Source organism: Trichomycterus rosablanca, chromosome 3, assembly GCF_030014385.1.
Source record: "Trichomycterus rosablanca isolate fTriRos1 chromosome 3, fTriRos1.hap1, whole genome shotgun sequence".
In the NCBI taxonomy this organism is placed as follows: Eukaryota; Metazoa; Chordata; class Actinopteri; order Siluriformes; family Trichomycteridae; genus Trichomycterus; species Trichomycterus rosablanca.
The window spans coordinates 21120195-21137070 of record NC_085990.1 but is presented as its reverse complement, the minus strand read 5'-3'; the positions used below and the strand labels follow the sequence as shown (position 1 = coordinate 21137070).

The 16876-nt window shown below is 36.0% G+C and overlaps 1 protein-coding gene across 5 annotated transcripts; it reads left to right on the top strand.

The window, feature by feature from the left end:
* Positions 1–223: 223 nt before the first annotated feature.
* LOC134309757 (carbonic anhydrase 2-like) lies at positions 224–14201 on the top strand. Of its 5 annotated transcripts, none has more exons than XM_062991023.1 (9): positions 224–307; positions 740–796; positions 1936–2133; positions 5427–5545; positions 5791–5883; positions 6736–6798; positions 6893–7048; positions 9122–9220; positions 13934–14201. In XM_062991023.1, the coding sequence occupies exons 2-9, from the start codon at positions 763–765 to the stop codon at positions 13952–13954; spliced, it is 783 nt and encodes a 260-aa protein (XP_062847093.1). In that variant the 5' UTR covers positions 224–307; positions 740–762; the 3' UTR covers positions 13955–14201. The 5 variants fall into 5 exon arrangements, with proteins under 5 accessions (XP_062847093.1, XP_062847095.1, XP_062847094.1 ...); XM_062991025.1 differs by having other exon boundaries at positions 232–288; XM_062991024.1 differs by lacking the exon at positions 224–307 and adding an exon at positions 364–647.
* Positions 14202–16876: the final 2675 nt, after the last annotated feature.

Sequence of the window (16876 nt, the reverse complement as noted above, 5' to 3'; positions counted from 1 at the left end):
ACTTTCTTCTGCATTGAATTTCGTTTCACCACCAGATGGTATCACTGCATCTTCCTTCAACCTCAAATTGGACGTTGACCTTGGAACCTAGTTGCACCTCACTTTGACTACATTAACATTACTACGCCACCAGAAAGCTTTAATGCAGGTTATCCTTTGAGCTGATCTATCTTTTCCTAACCTACGTCATGGCATCACTGTAACTATCTTCTGCATTATTTGAATTTCGTTCCACCACCAGATGGCATTGTTGCGTCCTACTTCGATCTCAAAATTTGACATTCCACGGCAAGCAAGCAACATTACGGTATCATTCAAAAGCTTATGTGTTATATGCTGAAAACGGTGGATTTGCGGTGTATATTTTTAAGTGCTTCGAACGTAACGCGTGTTATTTTTTGACTGTGCGCTGACGAGAACTGACAGTTGAGATAGACATTAATATTAATAGGGCGCTTTGAAACGGAGTACGAACCGCAGTGCGTGAAGGCATCTCAGTGTGTGTGTGTGTGTGTGTGAGAGAGAGAGAGAGAGAGAGAGCGAGAACGAGAACGTGTGTCATCAATCGATGGCGTTAGTACCTCCTCCTGCTGTTAGTTTTGCTCGATTGCGTGTACGATGATCACCCAGCCAAACCTCCTCATTATGTCAGTACCGGTGCTGAGGAACTCTATATAAAGCGTGGTGCGTCTTCTAACGGTCACTAGCGTTTAACACTCCCGAGCTATCTCATCCACAGCCACCTAGGAACGATCTGGGACAATGTCACAAGGATGGGGATACGGATCAGACAACGGTGAGGTTCAGTTCTTCATGTGACCGATTTGTACCTTTCAGCTAAACGAATGAATTGATGAACTGTGTACGCAGAGACAGCTCGCCGGCAGCCCCCCAGTCACTGCATTTCTGTGACCTTGTTCGGACACACACTGCACGGCAAAACATAAAGTGCTAAATTCTTACCTGCATTTTTTTTCTTGTGCTGATCCCCCAGCATTGCTAGATTTATTGTTAATTTGGTTTTTAATTTACCTCTGTGCATCCTAATTTTGTCATGCAGTGCTACATTTCTCATGCAGTGCAGACTTTTACACATGCAGTGCTGGATGTTCTCATGTAGTGCTGAATTCAACTAAGTTGGACTTTTTCCCAGTGTGTATAATTCTTGTTGTTCACTTTTAATTTACTAATGCAGTGGTACATTTTTCCTGCAGATTTGTTTTCTGTAGTGCAAAATTTTCTTGCAGTATTAATTTTCCTGCACTTTTTTGTTTTTGACTGTAGTGATATTTTTACCCTGCAGTGCCACATCCTCCTGTAATGCTGAATTGCCTTCTATAGTGCCAGATATTTTTATGTGGCCTAGATACCTGCACCTTTTTCTGCCATGCCAAGTTTTCACTTGCATTGCTTCTCTTGTAGTGCTTTATTTTGTTCTTCAGTGCTGAATTCATAGCTTTGCTAAATGAACTCGGCGTTTAGATTACTGGACTAGTTAGCAGACGGTTGCTGGTTCAAGCCCCACCACTGCAAAGTTGCCATCATAGGACCCCTGAGCAATATTCTTAACCCTTATGGATCAAATTGTCATAATTATAAGTCACTTTGGATTAAAGCATCTGCTAAATTCAGAAAATATAAATAAATTCCTGTAGTACTAAAATTATTTATAGAGTGCTAAACTCACATATGTGGTGCTGAATTTCCCTCTGTAGTGTACTTTTTCTACCTGCAGAGCTGAATTCACATTTATAGTGTTCATATTTTTCACCGATAGTGTTGTATTAATGCCGGTATTCCTGAATGTACTCATGTAATTAGTTAACAGAGTTTACTGTAGAGCCAACATTACATTTGCAATAATAAGACTGAATTCTGCTTTGTGCTTTAATCAGTAATCTATTTGTGATTTTGTGCTTTGCTTAATTGTTGCAGGACCTGAGAAATGGTTTGAAAAGTTTCCAATTGCCAATGGAATCCGCCAGTCCCCCATCGATATTGTGACTAGTGAGGCTCAGCGTGACCCTGAGCTCAAGCGTCTCACCCTGCACTATGACCCTTCAACCTCTTTGGACATTCTTAACAATGGTCACTCTTTTCAGGTCACTTTCACCGATGACAAGGACCAATCAGGTTAGTGCAATGACTTCTTCATTTACAAATCAATAAGCTAAAACAGATGTGCAGGATTGAATTACTTATTACTTTCTTGAGACTACTAGAATAGTATTTATGTGGATTTTTGTGCTATAAAAACAGCCACTTCTCTGAGAAGGCTTCTCACAAGACTTTGAAGTATGTTTGTGGTAGGGATGTCCCGATCCGATCTCAAAGATCGGGATCGGGGCCGATCAAGGCATTTTTTAACTGATCGGAATCGGCTTTGCTAAACCCGATCCTAATCCCGATCTTTTGTTTTACGTCAGCATGTCCGCTGTGTGGAAATACTTTAAATTGGAAAGTAAAACAAGTCCAACAGTGAAGTGTAATGTCTGTAATGTGAGCGTTTCACGAGGCGGTAGGAGCAGAGCTGCGTTACTGTAGAATTTGACTGTTTATATGGTGTGAGAGTCAAGGATCACTCCGGTTTACAAAACAACGTAGTGATGCACTCATTTAATAAAGAAATAAATACACGGTATATTCACATATTGTCGGGAGCAAAACACTTTATTAACTTCTTCTGTTACGGTACCGAATAGCGGACAGCTAGAGCCAAGCACGCTACTTACATTTACATTTAAATTTTCAGCATTTAGCTGAAAATGTCCAAAGCGACTTACAGTTATCCAAAGCGACTTACAGTTATGACTGAACACAATTTTGAGCAATTGAGGGTTAAGGGCCTTGCTCAGGGGCCCAACAGTGGTAACTTGGCAGTGGTGGGGCTTGAACCGGCAACCTCTTAATTACTAGTCCAGTACCTTAACCACTGAGCTATCACTGCCCTACTTCATGCACTAAAGAAGCCCCAAAGGGTCAAAACACACTCACTTCGCATAGAAACGTCCATCAAACCATTGTCACAATACAAGCACTTTAAAAACTGGCTTTCCTTCATAACAAAAGAGCCTTTCCATTTTATTTTCGTATTCAGGTTTTACTGTAATGCTTTTAAGTAACTTTTTTTCTTATATTCAAGTTAAGCTGCTACACAGCTTTCTGTTCATTTTTAGTGTATCACTGCATTAAACAGATTTTTTTTCTTCGAATGTAAAGTTTAAAGTAAAACTGTAATTATCTCTTTTGATTGATTTTGTAAAAATACAAAAACATTAAGCCAATAGCTTGGATGCAGCATTTTTCCCTTCAGCACTGCAGAGCTATTTAGTTGTTAAACATATACATTGGATTAATTTGAATAACTGTAATGTACTTGAAGTGTGCACTGTGTGAACAGTATTATCCAGTTCTTATCTAGACAATATCTAGAAAATACAAGTATCGGTTTGAGACTCAGTATCGGATCGGGATCAAAATTAATAATCGGGATCGGTTTCGGGAACAAAAAAACGTGATCGGGACATCCCTAGTTTGTGGGTATTCGTGCACATTTAATCAAAAGAGCATATGTATGGCTTGACACAGATGCTGCTCAGGAAAGCCTCAACTGATATTCCAGTCCAACCAAGCTTGTCGTCTATGTCTTAATGTCTTTACAGACTTTGCTTTGTGCACTGGGGCACAGTTATGCTGGCACAGGAAAGGGCCCTTTCCTTCTCTAACTGTTGTTGCAAAGTAAAACAAATAATTTCCTTTAGGCATGTTTACAACTGTGTTACACTGTCATGCCGCAATAATCATGTACTTCCCTGGAAAAGACATTGCCCTAACGGCAGCATATATCTCTCTAAAATTACAATATATGCCTCAGCATGAATGGTACCTTTACACATATGCAGGTCTCCCATGCTGTGAGCACTGATGCACCACATACCATGACAGATATTGGCTTTTGCTGGCCAACTTCATATTAACGCTCATGGTTTTGAAATGGGATGTCCAACAAGCTCATGATTAAACTAATTTGGAAATGAAATGAATTATACATTTATATAATCACCCCCTATGTCCACTGGGTTAAAGCTTTTCATTTAGTCTAAATAACGGCAACGTTCAAGCAACCTGTGAAAGGCATTGGGTGACATGATATGCAATGTGATAGATAAAGTCTACTGGTAGGAATTTGGCTGTAGTGTTTATATCACAGCAGAAAAGGTAATTAGAACTAGATTTTATCTCAAATTGACTGGGTAGGACCTTGGATAATTTATATGAGCTACAGGAAGCATAGCAGATAAAAATTGCATTATTTATACATGAATTAAAGTGAATCTGAATGAAACTGCAATCTAAATATGTTATGTTTTTTAAAAGAACTAAAAAAACATTTTACATTTGACTTTTTACAAAAAAAAAACTATTTTATACACTTATCATAGAGACATTTATAAGATGACAAACCAAGACAGAGGAGCAGGAAATGGCACATTGCACTCCTGTTGTAACATAGAAATTATAAAATATCTATCAATAATTAAAAAATATTAATACAATTATATGTGTTATATTATCTGTGCACTGTCTGTGCTAGTGTAATCTGTAATTAATTTGATTGCCTACAAAGCTCATGTAAACCATCTAAGCTTAGGATTATACATTTTACTCATTCAGATGGTTCATTTGTACATTCCAGCTTATTTGTATTTGTATATTTGTGCCAATTGTAAAACTTATACCCTAAAATACACATAATTAAACCTAAGTGATTAATTTACAAGAACACTATGACACGTTTATTCACTGGGTGTGTGTAAAATCCTGTTTTCCTGATGATTAAGTGACCTAATAGGGAAGTCCTAGCCAAAAAATCTTACAAAAGATCTCAGTAAACCTTTGACTAATAGTTAAACATTAAACCCAAACAAATCATGTGAATGGGTGTCAGTTTGCTATGGAATAAGTTTTGTATACACAGGTAGCTTGAAGTTGGATAAAAAGGTGTGGGCTGAAATTATACACTCATTTATTGCATTGTAATTTGTCATTAGGTTGCAAAAACGTGCACACACACTCACACACACACACACACAAACATATACTGCACAGTTGGGATAAAAATAGCATGATTAAGGATTAACCCCTTTCCAGTTACTGTAAGTTCATTATCCATCACTGAGTGAGAATGACTATAAACAGCATCAGTGCAGTGTGTTGTCCAGATAAACAAGCTATTACTTTGCTAAAAGTTAGTTGTCATATGTGGTGGTTGTATGATTTCTTCATTCTCTAGACATAACTGGGACTAGGTCTTTGCTAAATGTAAATGTTATATTTCAACCTTGTAACATTGTCTATATTTTCTTTGTCTGATACCTTTATGTACATAACGTTTTGTGGTGGTCTGTTGCTGTTTGCCTTATTAGTTCTGACAGGGGGACCCTTAACTGGCACCTACAGACTAAAACAATTCCACTTTCACTGGGGATCTAGTGATAACAAGGGCTCAGAGCACACTGTTGATGGAAAAATGTACCCTGCTGAGGTAAGTACCATTTCCATTGTCAGATTTCACAGCTTTAATAAGATCATGGTTTAAATGGTGTATGTTGTGTCATTTAGGTTTATTTTTAAAAAGGTTAAAAATTACATGTGTGTTTCTTGTCTTTGGTATAGAGTTTACCCACAGATTTGAAATAGGATCCCAGAACTTTGGAAGATATTGTATTATATTATGATTGTCTTTGTGTGTGTTTGCTCATGAACATGGGCTGTTTTTCTGTTCTCTAGCTTCATCTTGTTCACTGGAACACTGCATATCCCAGCTTTGGAGATGCCGCTACCAAGCCTGATGGTCTTGGAGTGGTTGGAGTCTTCCTGGAGGTCTGTGCACTCTTAAACTGTTCATTCCATTTCTTTGATGATAGAATTCAATGAGTTTTTTTTAATAATGTAATAATGAATATATGATACCATAAACTATGTAAAAATTACAAATTACAAAATTATTATTTTTATTATTATGGTATTTTGGGAAAAAAAGTTGAAAAAAATTAAATTAATCTGAACATCCATTGCTTTATCCAAAACCACAATTAACTACTGTATTTTAATAACCTGAAAACTTAAATGTCAAATAAGTTCACTTAGTGATATTATTAATATTCAAATAGTTCCAATTTTGATTAGTCACTCAAACTGTGTCTATGGATATTTTTCCCAGCCTTCACCAGGTCATTATATCTATTGTAATAACACTGGGGTTTCCTTTGTTATTCTGATTAGATTTTTAAAGCCTCTGGATGAAATTTTGGGCTTTCTCCCATGGCCAGGCAGGTTTGGTGCTGCTCTATAAGCTTGGAACTTACAGACAATACTCCCATCAGTGTTTCTGGAAATGTTCAAAGCCTTCTAATCTTCTTATATCCATTGCCCATTTGGTGTAATTAAATTATCTCTTCCCTCAGCTTTTGTTACAGCAACGTTTCACCATGGTTGCAACGCACCTTGAACACAAATCTCTGGCTGGTGATAATATAACACATCATAGCATTACCAAAATATCCTGGTCCTTAACAATACTACATCACTCATTTTCTGTGTTAATTTGCTGTACTGTTTAACAAATAAAGACTTCATTTAAAGCAAAATCTTGAGTAAAGCCTTAAATTAGTTAAGTACCGGTGTTTAAGTGCAGTTACTTATCATTTTCACTCTGTATTTTACATTTATTAGATTGGTGATGAAAATCCTAATCTCCAAAAAGTTCTTGATGCACTACAAGCCATTAAAGCAAAGGTAAGTTCTCTTACAGTTCTGTAAATTAGTTTATGTTAATAACGAGTGTATGAGAGTAACATGCATAAACATGCATTTACGGCTCTTTCTACAGAACACACAGACTTCATTTGCAGACTTTGACCCCACAACGCTGCTACCTAGCTCTCTAGGCTACTGGACTTATGAGGGCTCCTTGACCACCCCACCACTGCTTGAAAGTGTGACATGGATTGTCTGCAAAAAATCAATCAGCGTTAGCTCTGCACAGGTCTCGTCTATTTTATAATTATTGCTTATAGAAACTTTTGGTATGTTGCAACTTTTAAGGAACTGTTGTTTTTACAATGGCTAAATTATTGCATCACTTTTTGTTAAAAACATGGATTTTAATATTTATAAAAAGTTTATTTTTATTTAACACTTTTCAGTTTTCTCCTTTAGTTAATTTAGCATAATCAACTTTTTAGCTTTGTGTAGCTACCAACAAGCATTTGGCACAAATTTTGTTGGAACTTTGACCACTCTACTTGGCAGAGTTTACTGGCACAGACTTGATCTACAGTCCACATATTCTTGATAAGTTTGAGAACAGAACTATAGAAGGTCATTCCAAAAGCTTCATTTTAACCAGATTCATCCATTTCAAAACCAGTTTTGATGTCTATCTTTAATTCCTGCTGGAACATCCAATTGGATCTAATATTTAACATTGTGGATAATGAATTTTAAGGTGTTTAGGTGTTTATTTTCTCATTTGTCCGTTTACTTCTGCAACGTCATAATTCCACTGGCAGCAAAACAGCATCAGAGCAAAATACTTTCACCATGCATAACAGTAGATACAGTGCTGTTGGGTATAAATGTTTCATCTTAAAATTCTTAATTAAGACGTTTTTTTTTGTACATGTGATCAGAGACTTAATTAGTGGAGCTTCAAGGTGCAGATTTTAGAACAGGGGCTTCTTTGCTCCATGGCAACCTCTAAATCCAGATGTAGCCAATTATAGCCACTAACAAGGATGTTTCTTTTAACCTCAACAGCATTTGTCATACACTGAAGAACAATGTGATTTTTTTATATACTTATCTGAGGGCTTAGGTGTTATACCCAATGTCTTCCTTTTATTCCCATCTTCCTGACCACATTCAAGGCCATACTCCCTAAACCAAATTTATTTGTTCAACTTGCTTGGTTCTAGACAAAAACATTACAAGCCTATTACCTACATTCTGTTAGAAAATATAATTTATTACCAAAGCTTTGTGCCATAACGTATAAGCTAGACTCACTCAGTATGTAGAAAAGCTTGCCTTCTTTTTCTTCATCTACTGTTTTTGAGTGGTTTGATGCACCCACGTAAAGGTTAACACTTTATGGAGAATTGTACCAGCACCATAGTCAGACTCTCCCAGGTTTATACTAGAAACTTACTGGTGGTCAAGCCTCATTAAACTTTAAGTTACTACCTAATGGAATTTAAACCTCCCTAGGGTTAATACATTAAGTACAAAACACTCTGAAGTAAATACATTTACATCATGAAAAAGATCAGTGTTATAGATTACAGTGCTAAAGGACCAAAAATCACCAATTATCAATTAATCCTTATTAGAACTATAGAGATTTACAAATAGGCGTCTGGGTGGTGCAGTGTTATATTACATTAACACACTACCAGTGGGGTCCAGGTTTTGTATCCTCAGTGATGCTGTTGGCCAGTTAGGAATCTACATACAGACGTAATTAGCTATATCTGATGAGCGGGATGACCAAGTTCCCCCAATGGATTGCTGTCTTGTCTGGGGTGTGTTACTGTATTGCTCTCAGGGAACTGTATTGATTTCAGGGAACCACTGAAACATAAAATGAAATGAAAATCAAATGAAAGACACAGACATTTTTATCTTTTTGCAACTTAGAAATGCCCTAATGCTCTCTGTTATTCCACAATAAAACGCCATTGCACTAACTGCTAACAAATTACATTACCTTAATTGTTAGAGGCAGATGCTGTTAGACCCTTTAGATTGAACAGCATTCCCCCAACCATTGATTTCCCATTAATTCATTTTTATAAAAAAAAAAAATAATAATATTTAATAACATTTTAAAAATATGTTTTTGGGGCTCTTTGGTGGTGCAGTGATAAAACACACCAACCCAGTAATGCTGCGATCTCAGCTCTGCTATCGGCCAGCCGTGTGCCTATACAGAGACATGATTGGCTGTATGTCTGTAAAGCGTGGGACACTGGGTGAACAGGGTTTCCTCATAACTGCTGCTGTATCTCACTCTGTCTTGCTGTTTTTTTTATGTGTATGTTTGTCTTTTGGAACACAGATGGAGAAATTCCGTAGCCTGCTCTTCTCAGCTGATGATGAGCCAGAATGCTGTATGGTGAATAACTACCGCCCTCCTCAACCCCTTAAGAATCGCAAGGTCCGCTCCTCTTCCTAATGAGCTTCTCCTGTTTTTTGAGGCGCTCCCTTGTTTTATTGCTTTTCTTGAGTTCCCACCAAGGTTCCTATATTGCTTTTGCCATTGTATTTTAAAGACCTTTTTGAAGCAGTGAGAAGTCTACAGAAGGTGAACGTCTGGCCATCTGTCACAGCTAATCTTTCTGTCTCTGCCTGCTTTATGGCCACTGCAGCTTTGTGCAAACCAGCATGTTGCCATTATGGTAACTCGAAAATCCCCTGTTTTATACTCATTTATGTCAGCATGTTGTACTGCCTAATCTGCTACTGAGATGCACTTTTACACATACAGCATTTGCAAAATGAAGTCTGGCATATAAACCGTAAGTTGGTTTTATGCTTTTGTCTTAAATACACAAACATTTGCACAATGAGGTCTGACAGAGGAGACTTAAGTTGGTTCTATGCTTGTGTTTTAATGAGGTAGTTTATTTTGCTGCAATATTTTACTACAAACTATAGTACAGCTTATAGACAAATGCAGCAAATTTACCAGCATATTAGGTTTTAGGTGTTATATTTTCTTGCACTTCTAATCTTACCATATAAATGACTTAAACCAGAGAATTTCTCTAGTAAGACTTGAAGGACAACTGATGTTCTCAGTTGTGTTGATAGGTTTAGATTTTAAAGTTATGTGAAGTACTACTGTTTATAGGATGTATTATATTTTGCTATCCACTCTGAAAAACAATATTTTAATTACATGAGCATATATTTGTGTTATTGTCAGATTTTGTGAACTTACAAATAGATAGCCTACCAAACAACCACACTACTGTAACCTAAATTTATTTATACTGAGAGTATATATTCATTTAAATATCGTAAATAAAGAGCTTAGCAGTTAATACCAACAATGATGTGTTTTGGTTTTTTTTTTTATCCGTTTAATGTTTTGTATTCTTGACAAAATAACGAATGTGACATGTTTGAGTTAAACAGTAAGGTAATGTAAAATCAATTTATTATTACTGAAGAATTTTACTGAAATTTTTATATAAAATAAAATTTAAAACTGAAATTTTTATATAAAATAAAAAAAGTATTTAAATGTTTTGTATGAATACATTTACTTAGTTAATAAATCTAATATGAGAGTAAAACTAAAGTAGGTATTTTACCTGTCTGTTACTGTGTTGGGTCAAATTAAATTGGGTCAAATTAAATACAACACTAAAACTGTTGTTAATTTTCTTAAAATGTTTTTAATTTTCTTTAAAAATGTTTTTGGACTGTGGGAGGAAACCCGGAGCTCCCGGAGGAAACCCACGCAGGCACGGGGAGAACATGCAAACTCCGCACAGAAAGGACCCAGACCGCCCTGCCTGGGGATCGAACCCAGGACTAATTTTGCAAATTATGGTTTGCTGTTTTGCTAGATGTTTACATTAAAATACAAATCTAGGACGTAATACAATTTAATTTAAATGTTTCTGTACATCTGTATTTAATGTGGCTAATCCCTAACAATCCTGATAACTTTACATTTCAGTCCACAGGTACCTAAATCTAGTCCACGTCTACCCCTAAAAAGATATAATACATAATACATAAATGAATACAAAATACTTAAATCAAATACATTTGAATAAATAAGGGAAATTCAAATTTACTCAGCTAATTATACTCATAGAAACTGAAAATTACTGAAAGAACAATACAAGTGCCTAAATGTTGTTTTTATAATTTTCTAAACATTACAGTAATACTTCACCCCTATGTAGTTAAGCTTTATAGCAATCCATTTAAAAATATATATTATTACTGTTACAATAACAAAACCTTTGTAAATAGGGGTACATTTTATTTAGTATAGTCTAAGTCAATATGCAAGTAACTTAACTTAAATATTACAACACTGTTTCCAGATAGTAATGTCAGCCAGACAGTGACAATGCAATGGTATTTGAGGAAGGAAAGATATGTATCAGAGAGAAGCCAACAATTCCATAAATGTGGCACAGATTAGTGTGCCACCCCACCCACTTACAGGAAACTACTCCAAATCTCTTGCCCATCTGGAATTCCCAGCTTGGGTCATTTTCTTGGTGTTATGACAGGTGCTTGAGATGAGGCGAGCAGCTGAGTGCATGCTGAATACAGGCATAAAAAAAAGTTCATAGCTAATGTCTTCCATTTTACATGCTACTACGACACAATGCAGCTCACAATAGTGTGTGACAACGTCGATTTAGATACACCCCAGGCAGAAATTACAACCTGACCTGACACACAGGCTGACATAACTGATTACAGAGCAATAAGGGGAAAAGGGCAACTACCACAGAATGTTACATAAGATGTCTGGTAAATTTAACAGTTGTTTCAGCAAGTAATATGGATCTGCTGGTCAATAATCCTTTTAGGTGTTCCAGTTATTTTAGGACACCATAGTTAGGGTCAATTCTGCGTTATAACAGCACAAGCAGATGCATTCATTCACAGTGACATCTTTTTTGATGTCAGCAAGCCAGCTCTGATTATACACACTAACTTTGGTGTGTATTGTCAGATAAACATGCCATGTCACATTGGAAATGCAAAGCTTACAGTTTACTGGTAGAGGTCACACTTGAAGGCCACAGAGATAGTTACAATACAACAAGAATGCAGGCGCCAGGATTTATTTTCCATAAATTCATCAGGGTGAGTCAACAAAAGGCTAACTCTTAAATGTACAGCTATTTGAGTCCTTGAGCACTAGAGCACAAATTCACAAAATGTTAGTATTTAAATTTTGTTGTTGGCACTACAAGTAAAGTGATATCAGCAGCTGAATATCAGGTGTTTTACAAAAGCAGTGCATGTCAGAGAAGGTTATGCAAGGTTTACACCATGTTCCCATATTATGGCTGGAAACATTTTCTTGTTATAGTGGTTAGCTGTCATTTTTCTAGAACGATAACTTGGGTTTCCTGTTCTGCACCACCTGTACCACTACCCAACCAGTCACCGCAAATAAGTCCGCCAAATGTCAATAGGTTAATGTGTATTTAACCTTAGAGATAAAGGTATAAAAGAGTCTTTTGTTTCTTTATCATTAAAATGTAACCCTAGATAAAACATTTCATAGATGAAAGATTTGTCCTGGCCCAATGTCATTCTTTAGTTTTCCAGCACTGTTTGCAGATATTGCATCCAGTGTAAATGCCACATTGTTACATAGTAATATAAGTATATTGGTTTTAAATTAAAACAACCAATACATCTTACATACTAGAAGATGAACAGAAAATAATCAATCACACAAAATTGAACAGAAAGTTAAACAATCACACAAACAAAATAAAACATCACACCGAATCACGAGTCAGCAGAAGAAGAAGTGAGAAAGTGCTGAGAGTATATACAATATGTCTTGGTGAAATAGTTAATTAAAAGTTACAGGTACATTACAATTATTTTTGCAGACAACTATACAATTAAAAGAAAGTTTGTAAAAACTGTAAAAGTATTTGAATATTTGTATAAATTAATGTTCATTGTATTCTGATCATTATTCAAGTCTAATAAAGAACTAACACACCGATCAGCCATAACAAGTTCCACTTACCATATAGAAGCACTTTGTAGTTCTATAATTACTGACTGTAGTCCATCTGTTGCTCTGCATACTTTGTTAGCCCCCTTTCATGCTGTTCTTCAATGGTCAGGACTCTCACAGGACCACTACAGAGCAGGTATTATTTAGGTGGTGGATTACTCTCAGCACTGCAGTGACAATGACATGGTGGTGGTGTGTTAGTGTGTGTTGTGCTGGTATGAGTAGATCACACACAGCAGTGCTGCTGGAGTTTTTAAATACTGTGTCCACTCACTGTCCACTCTATTAGACACTCCTTCCTAGTTGGTTCACCTTGTAGATGTGAAGTCAGAGATCTTTATCAGTGGTCACAGGATGCTGCCCACGGGGTGCTTTTGGCTGGATATTTTTGGTTGGTGGACTATTCTCAGTCCAGCAGTGACAGTGAGCTGTTTAAAAACTCCATCAGTGCTGCTGTGTCCTATCCACTCATACCAGCACAACACACACTAACACACCACCACCATGTCAGTGTCACTGCAGTGCTAAGAATGATCCACCACCCAAATAATACCTACTCAGTAGTGGTCCTGTGGGGGTCCTGACCATTGAAGAACAGCATGAAAGGGGGCTAACAAAGCACGCAGAGAAACAGATGGACTACAGTCAGTAATTGTAGAACTACAAAGTGCTTCTATATAGTAAGTGGATCATATTCAATGAAGTACAGCCATAAAACAGCCTTAACTACCATGTGCGAGTTGTATTACACTTAACATATCCATGTAGAACCATCGCTATTAACAACTCCATATTCCCCACAGCAGGTGGAACGTAGTCCAGCCATTTAGAGAGAAGATATGATTAGTCAATTTTACTGTTAGTTGAATTTTACTTTCATTGAATTATTATTCCTCAGCCCTTTGAGAATTTTTAGCTGGCCCGCCATACTTTCTAGCGACAGACAAATGACAAATGGGCTTCTTTAATCAAACCCTTTACAAAAAACACTAATTAAATAGATAGGTATACAGGATTTATTTGCTTATACTTGTATTTGTTTTAATGTTGACTGTAAAATTAGGAGTAGATGAAATTTAATTAGAACATTACTGTATTATGTTATTATTTATATTGTATTATTTTTAGAATATCTTAGGCCCTCTCTGAGGACCTAGATGGCTGTGACGGTTCCCCTCTACCTTCATCTTGGAAACACAACACCAAAGGCAGAAATACACCCTTGACCTGGCATGAATCCATCCCAAGGCAACACACACTGAAACACATGCTTACTTATTCACACCAATAATGAAGGTAAAAAGAAAACTGAGTAAGTAAAATTGTCTACAGATGAAGGGAATTTAGTGCTATCATTTCACATGATCACAATATGCCATGTATAGGAGGTGAAACAACCCCCAAAAATATAAACAAAAGCCAGGTTTTAATTGTCTTACAAAATCATTATTTAATACATTATGAAATTTTTGTTACATACATTTGGAGCATTTGTGGCTCCAGTAAAAACAGACAACATGGACTGCCCATGCTTTAACTTTTGCTGCTTTTTGCAAAGGGGGTCAACCCTGTATTAATCCAGTATATTGGGACAGGATTGGAACAAGTTTATGGTCTTATGTCTACATATTTTTGCCATGATTTAGAGTGTACGTTCAACTCATGCTTTACAGTGTATGTTTAACCCACTTATCCTGTTAAAAACTATATTTACTACATTTTGTTATTACATATTAATCCTTAAACAAACAAACAGTTTGATTCCCAAGCCCTTAGATTATATAATACATTTAGAAAAATGTAAATATGTGCTGGATTAAAAATGTCTCTAAGACATTTGGTTATTTAAAACCAAAACTACAATTATTTATAAGAATTCATTTATTTTTACTAATCACTTTGTCATGGTTGCAGTGGGACCTGAGTAATACATGTCATATAAAGTGCCAGTGCATATAGGATAACACACACTCAGTCATTTAATCATAAATGTGGACAATTTAAATTATTTTATTCACCAGTTACGTGCTTTTGGAAGGTGGAAGGAGGCCGGAGTACTCAAAGTACAGAATTACATGCAGACACATGCAAAACTCCCCAGTGCTCTGTGGCACCCACTCTACCAGCTGGTACATCTTAATTATGCATTTTTTATTGATCTAAATAAAATACTGTAATTAATATAAATATAATTAATACTCATTACACAAGCTTGCTCAACTTAGATCTAAGTTCAGCTTGGTTTTAGGGCATTAGTTTGTTGCCAGAGGTTACAAAAATTAAAACAAAAACTAAAATACTAATGCTATTTTTTAATACTATAAGTATTTTTAATTAATTAAACTAACAATGACCGACATTAACAAAAACAATTGAAATTCAATCACTGACTTGAATCCATAAAGCTAAATGAACATAAAAAATATTGAAACCCCTGCATAATAAATGATACTATATGGCTATACATACACCTAAGCATCCTATTCCAAAACCATGGCATACAGTCCCTGCCCCCATTTGCAACTATAAAAGCCTCTACTCATTTTACATTTACATTTTCGGCATTGAGCAGAAGCTCTTATTCAGAGCAACTTACAGAAGTGCTTCCACAGTAAACTTACTTTAGTTTAAGTAGACAACAGTCCAAGAACACAAATCTGCTGAAACCTGTTAGAACATTTTTTTTTTTTTAAATAAGAAATACATAAGTACATGTTAGTTCTCAGCTAAAGTGTTTAGTAAAATGGTGGGTTTTTAATCGTTTTTTGAAGATGTTGAGAGACTCGGCTGTTCGGACAGACAGAGGAAGTTTGTTCCACCACTTGGGTGCCAGTACAGAGAAGAGCCTTGATGCGTGTCTTCCCCAAGTTCTGGGTGGAAACTAGAGGCACAGAGGTTGCGTGGTACAGAGTGGGATGTGATGAGTTTTCTAAGGCAGTGGTTCTCAAACTTTTTAGACTGAGTACCACCCATTGTCAAACCAAAACTTCCAAGTACCACCTATGTCTCTCATCACAGAACCACATATAGCACACATTAATTAGGTGTGTGTGTGTATATACAGTATATACTGTATATATATATATATATATATATATATATATATATATATATATATATATATATATATACAGTATATATATATATAGGCAGTGATGGGAATTATGGCTTCTTGACAGGAGCCGGATATTTTGGCTTGGTTCCTTTTAAAGAGCCATTCAAAAAATGAATCTTCGCGCTGCTAGGTAAACTATAAGACATCCCCGATATTAACATAAAATTTGCATTAAATGTAGGCCTAATTCAAACATCACTTAAATAAGAAAGATTAATTTCAAAAGGCAAAAAACTACAGGGAAGAGACAGACTTTGGTTGCATTTCATTAAGTTTTAGAAAAATCCTTTCTTGTACAAAGATGTGACTGAGTTTGATTCTGCTTTAAAACATAAGCACAATAAAATAATCAGATTTAACCTAATTAAACAAGTTTATAGTTTATTTCTGAATTATTTGTCATTATACTACTAGCTCTCTCTCTCTCTCTCTCTCTCTGTGTGTGTGTGTGTGTGTGTGTGCGTGCATGTGTGTGTGTGTGTGTCGCTCGCTCATTCTCCGCGATACTGAAAGTGTTTTCGGATTTGAGTGAGTGCGCGTGTTTAGCGGAGCAGCCTGGTGATGTCAGGAACGAGATCAGTGAGATTCAAACACAGATCTGCTCTGACAAAAGCGAGAGAGCTACTGATAACTTTACTGATAACTTTACTGATAACTTTACTGATAACTTTACTGATAACTTTACTGATAACTTTACTAATAACGTTTCGGAAATTTCGAGATGGAAACTGCGAACGTGAAGTATAGACTTAATGAAGTACGGTGTCTGCGTAGCCCCGAATATTTTTAAAAACACATTAGTTTAAATACAACTTGTTTTAATTAAACTGATTTTATTAAAACAGAATTATAAGAACTTTGAAACAGATTTTATTAGTAATTTACACATTTTGTTTCATATTATTTTTTATTTATAATTATTAAATGATTTATTTTTTCGGTCCATGTAATTACTT

Coding starts and splice junctions, on each gene's coding strand:
- LOC134309757 (XM_062991023.1), top strand. CDS start 763: ATGTCACAAGGATGGGGATACGGATCAGACAACG. Junction 5,546..5,790: donor GAAAAATGTACCCTGCTGAG/GTAAGTACCATT, acceptor TCTGTTCTCTAG/CTTCATCTTGTTCACTGGAA. Junction 6,799..6,892: donor TACAAGCCATTAAAGCAAAG/GTAAGTTCTCTT, acceptor CTCTTTCTACAG/AACACACAGACTTCATTTGC.